The sequence below is a fragment of the Sinohyriopsis cumingii genome, chromosome 4 (assembly GCF_028554795.1).
Source record: "Sinohyriopsis cumingii isolate HCF-2022 chromosome 4, ASM2855479v2, whole genome shotgun sequence".
Taxonomy (NCBI): domain Eukaryota; kingdom Metazoa; phylum Mollusca; class Bivalvia; order Unionida; family Unionidae; genus Sinohyriopsis; species Sinohyriopsis cumingii.
The window spans coordinates 67,586,860-67,601,729 of NC_142964.1; the positions used below are offsets into that span (position 1 = coordinate 67,586,860).

Genomic DNA, 14,870 nt, shown 5'->3' on the forward strand with positions numbered 1-14,870 from the left:
TGGGTCCATGTTGTTTGTAGCTGGACTGGACTTAATAAAAGAGTATTGACAGTAACGTATACATTCACTGCATTTAGTCTACTTTGCCAGTGTTTGTTCCCACATCTTCACATGCATTATGTAGAACTATTCAATCATGGATGCCAGGCAACAGCTAATGTCCCAGTCATTGGTCAGAGGTAATACATAAGGAGGTGATTGAAATATCCAAACTGTTAATTGTGTGTTGCTAAACCTATATTTGAATTTTCACATACAAGACCTACCAAGATTAGACATACTTATATAACCTCAAATCTTTACTAGTTGTTCGCTGAACAATACAGAACTACTTCAGTGGAGAGCTGACCAAGAGAAAGAAAGAAAAGAAAGTATCATGGTTTGGAAAGTGTCAGATGTCTGTCCAAAGCTCATAACATCTTTTTAAACCTTTAAGTTGCAAATATTTAAGCTTAACTAACAATGTATTGTTTCCAAGAATAAACATTGGTAATAGCCACCATGCACCCAGTAAATTAAGGAGAAAGTGGAGAGATTTACTCATCAACAACAACACTCCTTGCTTTTGTCTATGACAGTGCCCAAAAAAACTACATTGAATATTTAGGTAGCGTGTGTGGGCTCCAAGACTTGGTTAGGTTCTGGTGATTGTGATATCACTTTTGTATGCCTGCCAAAAGGAGCTTATATTGACATTATGGCCATCGGCCCATCCACCTGTTGCTTTTTTCATTTCTACAGAATAATTGCTTTTAAATTAGTTTTACACCATCTACCTTTACCAAATTTTGTGAATGGCTTGCACTTTGGGTAAGGAAGAAGTCTATTGATTTGGGGATCAAAAGATCAAAGGTTAAGGTCACTGACTGGAGAAACAGACAATTGGTTTCTCCACAACAATAACATTAGTTCTACATACAGACCCAGATCAAACTTTGTGGCTGACATTGCAAGTAAGAAAGAAACCTATATATTTTGGGGTCTGAACGTAAAAGGTCAAAGTCTCAGGTCAGCTGCTACAATGCTTCTCTGGATAAGGCACTCAAGTCAAAATCTTTGGAACTTCCCAAATTTTGAATTTCATGTGTTGCTATGTTGCTAAACACCAACCAATCAATCAATCTTAAGCACTGTTCTGATGACACTGTCATTGGTATGCATACTATTCAGAAAACAATGGAGAACTGAATGTTCCACCATTTCAAAGATTTTTTCATGTTTGTTTCACATCCCTTGCAGTTGCATGGGGTCCTAATCAAAATTTTCGTGGCCTGGACAGTATGACAGTAATGTACTTTCTTTGCACCTTTGAGATCCCAGGTTAAATCCATGGGACTGGCATCATCTATTTACGGTAAGGGCTTTCCTCCTGGCACTCTGGTTTGTTTTACCTGACAGATTACATCACTCCAAAATCTGATCAGTTAAGAATATGTTTCTACTATCTACTAAACTTATAACAAAATCAAAATGAAATGTTGTTTTAATGACAGTTTCACAACAAAATTGTAATTAAAAATTGTTTTAATGTTCATTCATAAACAACAAAATTAATTTTTGGACAGAAATTTCAATAAATTTGCATAGATTAAAACTTGGAAAACAGACAATAAATACATAAACAAAATTAGCATCTGCATTATCTGTGAGCATAAAGAATGGCCAGATCTATCATGGGCATTGTTGTATCACTAGTACTTCTGTATTGCTTGTACTTTTGTATCACTAGTACTTCTTTATCACTCAGACTTTTGTAGCACTAGTACTTCTGTACCACTAGTACTTTTCAGTACTAGTACTTCTGTATCACTAGTACTTTTGTATCATTAGTACTACTGCACTCATTAGTATTTAATTCTAACTTTATCAAGGTAGTAAATACTGAAAACAACAGATAAAATGCATTCTCCTTTTCCAAAAACTGTATGAAAATAAAAAAATCAGTAAACAAATAGAAAAAATAGTTGATAAGTTCATTATGTGAAATAAATAAAATTGTTCCCTGTAAAGCATACAGTAATATGTAATGCCAGTTTCACTTACAGCTGACAAGCATGGCTGTAAGCACATCTTTGAGGAGATAAAATTAAGTCTGGACATATTATGCAGAGAAATGACAATCTATATTCCAATTAATAATTGATAGCCACACAGATTGGCAGTATACAGTACTTAATAGTTCCAATACTGAAAAGCCATTGACAAGTCCTGTCCAAATGCGAACAACATCAATCCTAATTGGCTGTTGCAAGATGCAGCAGCAAGGTTAATGTCAGGCATGAGCAACTTTCTCCAGGGCTTAGGCAAGATAAGCGATGTTTAAAGCCACAACCTATGATGTACATGGATAAAACCAGGTCATGAGCCATATTTTGTTGATCCTTTGTTTATGTTGTATATACTGATTACTTCTAACAAGGGGCCCCGAGTGGTCTAAAGTGTTCTCTGTTACAGATCACTGCCATCTCACCTCTGTCTGCATGGGTCTGAGTCTAGGATTTGGCCAATGTGGGTATGTGAGAGAGCTTGCCAGTAGCTTCTCATGGGTTGGTGGTTCTTCCCAGGGGTTTTCCCGGGTTCTTCCTCCACTGTTATTACTGGCTGCCATGCATAGCCTATCGTGTGCTGAAAAATGGTGTTAAACCCCACAACAACAACAACAAATAACAAACTGCACATTGCATTTTGCAGTAGCAGATCTGGGTCTGAGCACTTTGCAGTTGCACTAGACTTATAAGGGAGAATATATGGTAATACCACTGAAGATATTTCCATGTTGATATATATTTGATAATTTATAATTTTGAAATATTTAAGTGTTTAACTTTTGTGACTTTGCAACAATTTGGTTGCTGTACACCATTTCCAGGAGATCAAATTTTGTGATTTGTGACCAGGTCACAAAAAATTGCAACAATAAAACTCACCAAAATTTTCACCATTGATGGCATTTCATATTCAGTGCTTTCCTAGATCGAATTATATAGGGGACATTAGTAAAAAAAAAAATGTACATTATCCTGCCACTGTGATAAAAAGCTAACAAATATTTGGACAAACAAAAGTAACAGAACTTGAAACAAACTGTCACCATTAAAAATGTGTGTTGACAAATAAGATAAATATGAAGCATGTTTGCTGAAATGCTATATTATCAATTCTGTTTTTACCATTCCCTTCATCATGATGGAATCAATCAAATGTAAGTTTCAAATGATAGCTTAACAGAAATTTAATGAAAATGGAAACATTTTTAAAAGAAAATTTGTGGGTGCTGCAGAAATAGTAATAAATTAAAAATTTATGTCAACATTAAAGATGCAATATAAAAAAGCTACAAAAATAAATATGTTTGAAAAATGAGACAATTATGAGGACTTGGTAGATAGTTATTGGAAAAAATTTCCTGTTATGAATAACTTTTCATCTCCGTGTGTAAAGACGAGTTTAGTATTCCTGTTGTCAGGATAGGATAATTGCTTAGTTGTGCAAATGATTCGTTTAGAAACTACACTAACTTAAGAAGTTAGCCACCTCTGAAATAAACTTTGTTGCAACCTATCTTGTAAGTTTCCGTGCCTAGATGTTCCCAACTAATATGACACTTTCAACAGCCTGAAATGGCCAGTCACTCATGTTACACCTTGCTAATGAACATGGCATTACAAACTCCAAATCTTTCATATACATCTAAATTGTATTCATGAAAAAAAGTCACATCAGATTTTATGTACCTTTGTATAAGGAGTGAGAGAGAGAGAAAGCACGAGTGAGTGAGTATAGGTTGTAATCTACACTTATAAATTATGTTCTGTGGACCTTTAAAAAGCTATCAGTTTTGCCTCATTTACTTATTTGGGAATCAGAATCACCTAAAGTGTGCCAATGTTTGCCCTCTCTCAGAGTACATTACATTTAGTATATGTATAGGTGAGTACTGTTATTTTGCTGGTTTCTTGTGAATTCAGATCCAAGCTACACAAGTTGAACACCTGACAACAGTCCTTCATGATTATGGCAGTGCACTGAAATACTGTGTACTCGCTTATAAGATGAGTCCAACTGCAAACTGCACAGACCCAGATCTGCTGTAACATAATGCACTGACATCTAGGTCTATGCAGTTTATTAGGAATATGCAGTAGAATAAACAGCACAGACCCTAATCTTCAGGTGTATTATGCTATGGCAAATCAGGATCTTTGTTGTCTGCAGTTTGACTTATTGTAATCGATGCCATCAGTGAAATTGCAAAGCAAGACATACCGTGGAACATGCTGTACACTGATGATCTGATTATGGGAGAAGATTCAGAGACAAACCTTCAGACAAGGTTCATCAGATGGCAAAGTGCCTTAGTGAGTAAAGGCCTTAAAATCAATGATAGCAAAACAGAAACCAAGGTATGCTCAAAGACTGAGGAACCCTTGGTAATCACTGACAGCAAAGGAAATGTATTGAAACAATAGGAGACCTCCAAGTATCTGGGATCAGTGGTAAAAGCTAAGGAAGGATGTGAGGAGGATGTAAGCAGTGGATCAAGGCAGCCTGGCAAAAGTGGAAAGACTTATTAGGTGTAGTTTGTGACTGGAAGATGCCAGTCCGAATGAAAGGAAAATTATCCAAAGCAATCACAAGACAAGTGCTGATATATGAAGCAGAAGCATGGTCACTAGGGAAGAAAGAAGAGCTCCTAAAGGGAACACAAATGAGAATGCTACATTGGATACTTGGGATTTCACTTAAAAAGAGGAAAAGAAATGAAGACATCTGCAAAATAGTTGGAGTAGCTTGTAACACAGACAAGGTTTGTGAAGCCAAACTACAATGACATGGGCACATGGAAAGGAGGGAAGAAAACAGCTGCATCAGAAGAATAATGAAGACAAAAGTATATGGACAATTGAGCTGAGGATGGCAGAAGAAAATATGGATAGATGTGCTACAACAGGATTCGAAGAAACATTGGTGACAGCTAAATGGAGAATGAGAACCCATGTGGCTGACCCCTCTTCAGAGAGGGATTAACAGCCAGAAGAAGGGAGAGAACTTATAAATGGGTATATACAGTAGTGGCTCCCATAAGATGGGACATAGTTAGGGACATGGTACAAGTTTGTCATGTTAAATTCTTTTCCTCTGAAATGCATCAGTAATCAAGTTGGCTCAGTGGTGTATGTAACCCAAATTGCTACAGTAAATGGTTATTTAATAATAACTTTGGCCATTTGATCAACTTGATCAAGACAGCACATGATTTGAACTTGCATATGAAATTATTAATTATTTATTTTCATGGCTCTTTGCCACTTGGAGTTTTTACTCCAGATCTCATGTACATACCAGTCAAGAATATGGAAGCACCAGTGATTGTATTAATGGTTGCCTTTCACCATTTTCTTTCAAACTTAAGATTAATAAAGCTTTTGTGATATCCAGATTTCTTCATATTTAAAATACTGGGCAATTATGATGAATAATTACAATACCATAATAACAGTAACAATAAAAAAGCAGTTTAGTCAGTATAGCAGAAAAAGCACACAAATTTTTCTAAAAGAAAAAATGATAACTAAAGATATTTGAAGTTCTTTTATCAAAATCCTTTCAATTTCTTGTCAGTTTTTCAGTTTCTTAACTGTTATCTTTCCTGAATTAAGAGGTATGTTAATAGTGAGTGACTCTAAATGGTGGGAGATTACCTGCATTACATAAGATGGAAAAAAGTTTAAAACTTATTATTTATCGGGTTTATACATAGAAAAACTGATTTAAATTACCATTCATTCTACTAGGCATTAAATTACAACAGATAGTTATCCAATTACGAATTCATCGTCTCAACCATCTTGACATTTTTAAACTATGGTTTGCACATGCAATCACTCACTGAATATTTCTTATTATTGTTAGAGTTCCTCCACTGTAGATATACAAAACATTTAGATGAAAAGTTGTTGCACAAATCTCTTACAAATAATTGTTTTCAATATGTCTTGGTTGGTGACACTGGGCAGGGTAAACTGCATCACCCTGACTGTTGAAAAAAGACATCTGTACTTTTCTTGCATGTCATGTAGAGTGTATCATACCAAATATTTTGTTTGTTACTATACAGTTTTATTTAATAATAAATATTCTAAGCACCAGCTTTTTGTTTTTCTTAAATAACAGCTTGAAGTTATTTCATCTTTTACAACTCCCTCCTTCTCTCTTTGATTCAACTGATGAAATATTTACCACAATCATGCATACTGGCATAACATTTAAAGTGCCTTTCTTTATGAATACAAGTTTTAGATGCAGAATTTTTGGAGAATATATTACCTTATTTGTTAGTGAGGGTGAAATGTGAGTCTGTACTGACTGATTAATTCATACTGTTGGAAATGTCATGCAACAAATTCTTGCATGTTTCCTAGACAACTTGTCTAGGAAATAGGCAAGTGTTTGTAACAATGCACAATGTTCATTTCAGAGACTGCTTTCTTCCAAAGTGATAATAGCTTCTATATGGATTGTTTTCATTAAACAGGCAGCTGGCTGTTTGTGGGCATTATCGAGTGATAAATCTTCTTACCAGCTTTGATAATTATGATAGATCTTATCCAGTGATTTTCCCAGGGTTTTTAAAGATACTAATGTAAATATGACATGAGTATCTGGACAACTGATTTGGAAATATTTTTTCATATTTGCATTGTAATAACTAAAAGATTAAAAATATCAATATAAAGTCAAACTGCAACAAATGATTTTATCTAGAAGTAGGAGTGGCAATTCAAAATATCCTGCAATTACTGAAATATGAAAAATTATCACATAAGCACAAGGGTTTTAATCAAATGCTGTGATCAATGTCACGGACATATGACTTTCAAAAACATTAACAATGAATCTTCAAGTTGATGCCAACAGTGCTTGAAAAGTCATATCACTATCTTGCCAATCAAAGGGCAGACAAAAGTAGTGGATTTACAAAAAAAAAGTTTTGTATGGAATCCATAGTTATTGTCATTATCACAGTTCAAAGGCCTAAAAATGGTTTCCTACCAGCAGCAGCATCTTGGTGGTATCACAACGTGTTGTTATCATCACAGTCGGAGAATATCAATGTTCTGTAGTCCTGAAACTGTTTGTAAATATATCACAAACCCAAGCTAAAAACTCCATTTTTATAAATGATAAGTGAGTAAATTTATGTTATTGTAATTTAAAAGTCAGCAAAAGGAACCAGAGTTGAAGTTCTATTGTTGTAATTTTATTCTGAATAGTGGCAGAAATATGAAATTTTTAAAAAATTTGAGATTAACTTAAAGTTCTCTGCATTAAATGTTACTTGGATACAGTAACCTAGATAAATATATGAACTCCCTAAAAGATTATTAACATTCATACATGTTTGGAGAACACACTTTTACATGTTTTGCAATGAAAACTGTATTCATGATATCATATTCAAAATCCATTTTTAAAACATCACATCAAAGTATTATGAATTACAGCAATTGGCATCTATGTGGATGAATTTGATAGCTTTTGGACAGATTAGACTTCATTTCCATCATCATCTTGTGCAGAGATCTGGAAGGCAATGATCTGGTCTTGGAGAAGTTGTATTGCTGCCATCTTCTGACTCAGTATGTCATTCACCTTCTTTATGTATTCATCGAAGGACTGAAACGACAAAAAAATTACCAGAATTAAACATTTCCATATGAATATATTCAATTTATAATTTATCAGTTTATCCTTACAGAATTAACAATTTGTTAAATGTATTATTGCATTTTATTCTTGTTTCAAACTGCATGATATAATGTAACAAGTGGCAAGGTACCTTTCAATTTATTTGTTAAAAGTAAATTTATGAAAAATACATCCCCAAATTTATATGAATCATATGATGACTTTAAAGAGGGATCAACATTCAACAATGATTCTAAGTTTGTTTTTTGTGTTTTTTTTTGTGTGAAAACCATCAGAAATGATATTTCTGATAACCAACCTGACCACTATTCATTATGTCCCTTTCAAGTTTAGCAGCTCAGTGTAACCTGACATTGTAAGTGCTGGCTTGAAAGATAATTTGGTCTACTACATGGAGAATAAATTAAATTATGTGGCAGTAGTGGTAAATTATTAAGCAAGATCAGTGCAAAACAGATAATAAAAAAGCCCTATTACTTAAATATTTGCCCGAATACTGTCAAACATTTTCATAATAATTTAAAATAAATATTTCTCAAAGTATGACAAATAATGTGTACAAAAGTATAATTAGCATTTTTAGATCATGTATGGAAAAATATAGGAACTGACAATGAGAAGGATTCCAAAATAATGACATCATTATCTATATTAAATTTACATGCATCAGACCTAATTGTGCTACATGCACTGGTATAATATATTGTTTAAATTTGTTTACATGTGTGTGGGGGGTTGGAATAACCAAGTCAGATAATGAATCACCAGGACAAGGACAGAGGTATTCCAACACACAATTTTCTTCTTGCACCTCATTATCACACTAAAATATGCCTGATATGAATGAGAGAGATTTCAACCCTTCTCCAAGCCATTTCTCTTAATGTACATTACTGCCACCATTTAGCTAAAGCTTTTGTCAAAGTGAGAAAACTAAAATAAAATAGTAAAAGAAAATTATAAAAATACATACTATACTCCTTCAGTTTCAAACATATATCGGTTACTTTTAAATATTCACAGTATTTATACCCATATAGAATCTATTTACTTTGAATCCCAAAAATGTCCATTTAACATGCTGTGTTGTTTTCTTTGCAAGTACAAGGACCTATCCAATTCCATGAAACAAGATTACCCTTTTTCAGTAAAATCCTGTACAATTCCTGTAGTAAGGCAGCACTTTGCATGTGCTAATTGTTATTTTGAATTCAAAGCTCTGACACTCTTGTCAGTGAGAACATAAGGTGTCACTGGCTGAAAAGCTTACCTGAGTAAGCACTTGGTATTACTTGCCATTACACAGTACTATATAAATTAACAAAAATAAACATTGTTAAATAAAAGAAGGAATGACTGAAGATATAATCCAGCAGCACATGTCAATAAATTTAACTAAAAGAAATTGGTTGATTAATAAACAGTGTTTATTGCCTTAAGATGTACAAAATGGTGGGATGTACAAAATGGTGATGCTTGTTGGCTGTTTTCTGTTCTAGCTCTTGATTCATTTCAACTTCTAATATCAGGCCAGCTTTTCCATAACATTATAATTCTCTTGTGTTGAGAACAAATGCTGAAAAGGACTGTCAAAGTATCCCTGCCCAAACATTTTTCATTGTAGACTTATAGATATTATTTGCTACTATGAAGCAGGTCACACCTGCACATCCCACAACGCAACTCCACATCTGCCATATTTGATTTGAGAGGTCGCAACACAACACAATAATATTCCAACACTTTGCCGTTTCTTTTCTTATCACCCTTACCCTCATCATACACAAAACATTTACACCGGCATTACCTGAAGATAATAGTAATAACCTATAACCTCTACCGATTAGGTATCGTCCAAGATTATTGCTCTCCACCCAGCTCATTGCCATCTTGAAAATAACCACATCAAAAGTAAAAGGATCTGGCTGTAGGAACAAATTTGTTCTTATCTATCTATGTAGCCTATTGACTTTTATTGTTCAATGAATCATATGCACCGAAACCATATCTGGGCTGAAGTACCATCAAAACGTTTTTTATGGGGTCTGCAAAAAAGTCTGTAAATGGACAACACATGTATGTGCTTTGGCTCATGTATAATATGGAACCCAAAACACTAACCTTTAGGTAATATACCGACTAACAGTGGTGGGTCTGATATTGATCCATCTGTGATAACCCTCTGGGATCACTCTGATCCATTTCAGAGCATTATCCCTGGTTCAGTTTACAAAGGAGTCTTTCATGGGTGACACAATCAAAAGCCTTAATTAAGTCAAGGACTGCAAGTTCATACTGTTTTCTTAAAGGATTTGGCAAGCTCATCGACAGGGTTAGGAGCTGTGTTTTATGGCATCATTTGGCATGGAAACTGTCTTAATAGTCTATTAGGATGCTGAAATGATGCTGAGTATGATGTGATGAAGTATTTTGCAGCAGATACATGTAAGGGAGGCAGGTCTATAGCTGCTGACCTTGAATCTTTCTCTAGTTTTGAAGATAGCCTTAACATTTGCTGTTTTCCACACGTCAGGAACATATCCTGTTGAGAGGCACTTCTGATAAATATGACTCAAATATGGTGCAAATCATCAGCTAGATCCTTGCTGGAATCATGTTTGGTCCGGTACCCTTCTGTGGGTTAAGCTTCATAGTAGACTGTATACACCTTCTGTGGTAACTTGGACATCGGACATAGATGGGTAAGGATCTCCATGTGACCTGGGTAGGTCATTCCTGTCTTCTTATGTGAAGACAGACTGATTTTGTTGATTCAATATGTTAGCCTTGTCAGTTGCCTGTGAATGAAGTTTCCTTTGTTCCTTGGTGGGGGGGGGCACACTACAGTTTTCTCCCAATATGGACTTAATGTATGGCAATTCCAATATCTGTTCAACTTGTTAAGTTGATGGTCTTGATCAAAGTTTCCAACTTCTATCAGGTTTTCAAAGTACTTCCATTAGGCCTGCCATTTTAAGCATTAGATGTTGATTTTGCTTCTTGGTAAAGTTTCCTGTCTCAGGCCTTTCCTGTTGTCTTCTGTCTTGCAAACAGTTTGTTCCATCTTCTGAGTTGGGCTTTAATGGATCTACCTATCCAAGGCTTTTATGTCTTGTTTCCAGATATGGTCCTGGATGATATGAATTTGTCCATTAACTCATTCAGCCCCAGCAATATTATCAGAATCACTGTTGCTATGCCCCAGCAGCACTAAGCTGTGTCTAGCTGCTTGTGTCCCAGACAGCTTTTACCTGTTTGGAAAATTTTTTAAACATCATGTACATGCATTCACTCTTACATAAATTTCTCTTCTTATATCCAATAAAAATCCACAAAATTTTCGCCAATTATTCCAAATGAATTTGTCTACACATACATTATTTTTTTCCCTATTAGTCCAAATCTTTCATAACTTTATTATACACTATTTACAAAATTATGTGCAACATTTCTAGAAATATCATGTCATCAGCCCGTAATTTCTTCTTCTGATGATTCTATCTTAGAAATTTCTATGTTCGAATCTAAATCATGCAAAATATCCAACTGCTGAACATATCTTTCCTCTGCTAGCTCAATATTTTTTAAATCAAACCTGAGAAACTCCTCATTTTTGCTCTCGTCATCATAAAAAATCACTCTTACTTCTGCCATCATTTATGATTTATCATGAACAGAACATGTGTAGTGAAACTGCTCTCAATTAGTAACCCTTGGCTTCTGATCAATTCAAATTTGCACAAAGGAAAGTAAAATCATTACTGATTGGTTTAATATTGGTCTGAATATTGGAAAAAACCCATTTGTAACCAATCGGAGATGTTGTATCTGACACACATTCACCATGAATGGAGATGGGATCGGCCATTTAATGCAGTAACCAAACCACAATTACAGGCAGGATCGGCCATTTAATGAAGAAACCGGATCATGCGTACAGACAGGATCAGGGCTAAATGAGTTAAGTATTTGATCTTCTTCTCAAATAGTTTCCATGTGTCATTTGCAGAAAGGTTCTGTTTCATGTATGAAAGACTCTTGCGATGTTTTCAATTCTTTGTGAATCTGGCCATAGTCTTCATTCCTGTATTGGAACTCTTTACAAGCTGCTTTCTTCACTTTCATTGGCCATAGGTTGGACTCTATATAAACTGCTTCATGGTCAGAAATTCCTGACGTGACATGACATTTGTTGATTAGTGTTTTTATTGTTTGTGAAGAATAGAGCAAGCAGATTTGAGGAAAATTCAGTGCCCATGTTAGAGCAACTACAACCTGTTTTGGAAAGGAATCCTTTATGATAGTTAGTACTTGTGGGCATTGGGCATTGTTTGTTGCATGTGGCAGTTGACACTCACTGGAGTCTCTCCTTGCCATATGTGTGCACCACATGGGATTCTGGTAGGGCATGAGTGAAGGTGGTCAATGGAGTTTGGATCAGTTTTGGATGGAGGTTTGTAGAAGGCGCAGATGTATAGGTCTCTTGCCCATTTAACCTTGATTCTGGCCCAGGCTATCTCAAAATTATTGTCTGCCTTAAAGTCCTTCTGGTATGCAGCTGTCATGATGGTCAGACACATGTATCTTGGGGCAAATACAGGATCCATCTGGACAATCATTGCAGCAAGACTTAAAATTTGCTGGGAATCTTTCAGGTGAATTTATGCTGCTGTCTAGTTATGATCCTGTACCACTGATACTGGTGGCCTGGGTAAAGAAAATCATATTGCTAAGTAGTCCCATTTCCCAGGTCAAATTATTGATTGACAGTTGATGACTAGGATTCTCATGGGCAAGTCAGGTCGAAGTCTGGTGTGACATGTTGTGGAGGTGCTTCACTGATTGTGTGGAGATGAAGTAGCAGTTTTATTGCTAAGCTTATCTCCTTGTCTTCTTGAGTGCAATCGCTTAGGTGGTGGTATCTGTTGCTGGTTTTGAAGAGAAGTGTCAGATATTATGGTTGAAAAATTTGGCAAGCCACACTGATTACATTCCCAGCTTACATTGGATAAGGTTTTCAACAGAGCATATGTCATACCCATACAGACTCATTAATTCTCAAGCACATTGATCTTTAGATTTGAGATTTCGTGTTTGTACAATAATTTAAAGATACAAAAAATTACATGATATACATTAACTCATTCAGCCCTGATCCCATCTGTAGGTGTGATCCGGTTTCTGCATTCATTGGCCGATCCCTCCTGTAGTCGTGGATTGTTTACTGCATTCAATGGCTGATACTGTCTCCAGGCGTGATGAATGTGTGTTAGATACAATGTCTCTGATTGGTAAGAAATGTCTTTTTTCTTCCAAGAACTAAACAATTTATTAAACCAATCCGAAATGATTTTACTTTCGTTTGTGGAAATTTGAATTGTTCAGAAGCCAAGGGTTACTGTTTGAGAGCAGTTTCACTACATGTGTTCTGTTCATGAAAATGATTTTAGATATTTGATGAGAGCAAAAATGAGGAGTTTCTCGGGTTTGATCTCGAAAATATTGAGTAAGCTGAGGAAAGATATGTTCTGCAGTTGGATATTTTGCGAGATTTAGATTCAGACATACAAGTTTCTGAGACTGAATCATCAGAAGATGAGGATGCTGAAAGCGATGATGATAAGAGTTCTTGCAGATAAACATTGCACATAATTCTGTAAATAGTGTATAAATAACTTGTGAAAGACTTGGACAAATAGGGAACAAAAATACGTCACTGTGTAGACAAATTCATTTGGAATAAATGGTGAAAATTTCTTGGACTTTAATTGGATATAAGAAGAGAAATTAAGGTAAAAGTGAATGTATGTACACGATGTTTTCAAAATTTTTCAAACAGGTAAAAACTCTGGGGCACAAGCAGCTAGACTCAGCTTAATGCTTCTGGGGCATAGCAGCAGTGATACTGATAACAGTGCTGGGGCTGAATGAGATAATACATTTTTTATATCAGAATAGGCCAGTAATTTTATTCATGGAATGAATGATCCAGATAGTAATCCCCTGCCTCCCTATCTTCCTAACTGTGAGCTAATGACTTGAAAGTAATGCTGTTGCTGGGAAAAATCACAGGGCCAATACACCTAATTCTCTACATTTAAATGATGCAAATCATTCAATTTTAGCAACTGATGCAAAAAATTATATTCTTACCAGATTATTGTTCTCCCAAAATGATGCATCCCATCCATATTTCCATCCATGCTAGAACCCCTCCCCCCATTAATGGTCATGTGATGACTGGATATACATTGTATTGTTGCATGAGATAAACATTCCTTAATATCAACTGCAATATGCACCTTATGTCCTGCTTTTGCTCCCAGCAGCAACTTCATCTCCTGTTTGCAAAGGGAGGTAACTGTTGCAAGCTGGTCCTCATGAGCTGCAACCAACTGTGATCTGTCAGAAATATTGGAAAATATATGTCAAATATATGATTGTATGTTTTGGTCTGACTCCTTGTATCTAACATTAAATAAAGTGATTAATTTGAGATAATTAACGATAACAATAATCTGCATGTTGCATAGTTACTTCACAGTGAAATTTTTTTTTGGTACATGTAGGGTGCTTTGTAAATAAATTTATGTAATGTTAGGTATTGTTGAAATCATCCTGACAAAGGTTGAAAGACTGAGATACAAATAACACATCTCATTTATAATGATGTTTTATGCTGGCCAATATAAGCATTAAAATCAGAAATGACACTGTGGAATTCAAACAACAGAAAAGCAAGGATTCTTAACAAAAAATTCTGTCAGATCAAATTGAATAATTTTAAAGTACAGCAAACATATAAGGAATAATGTAGTCTGAAAAAATGTTTGTCGCTAATTTCTAACAAAAATCTTAAAATATTTCTTTAAAATAGGAAATGGTTTTGAAAGCATGACCTACAAGTAGCTAAATACTGTATGGGAACTTCTTGTCAATGTGATCAAAGCAACAACTGATGAATAAATTTGATCTTAAACAAAAGAACATCGCAGATGAAGGATGTTCCAGAAAAAGAGAAAATGGGAATGCATTTTTATTTGTATGTGGGTGGTGGTGGGTAATCCATCAAAGTGCACTGTGTTAAACAGTAAAATAGATGCCTTCCAATCCCTACCCCATTTATTTCTTGACAATCCCTTGCTACATGCCTATTTAAT

The 14,870-nt window shown here is 35.1% G+C and overlaps 1 protein-coding gene across 3 annotated transcripts in view; it reads right to left on the minus strand.

Moving 5' to 3' along the window:
* Positions 1–1,467: 1,467 nt before the first annotated feature.
* Positions 1,468–14,870, minus strand: part of LOC149801382 (uncharacterized) — a 47,614-nt gene continuing 34,211 nt past the window's right edge. For all 3 annotated transcript variants that reach the window (XM_089955454.1, XM_089955453.1, XM_089955452.1), the window contains exons 12-13: positions 14,013–14,112; positions 1,468–7,677 (exon numbers count right to left, since the gene is read on the minus strand). In XM_089955454.1, the coding sequence (XP_089811580.1) occupies positions 7,549–7,677; positions 14,013–14,112 (229 nt within the window). In that variant the 3' untranslated portion in view covers positions 1,468–7,548. The remainder of the gene's footprint in view (positions 7,678–14,012; positions 14,113–14,870) is intronic.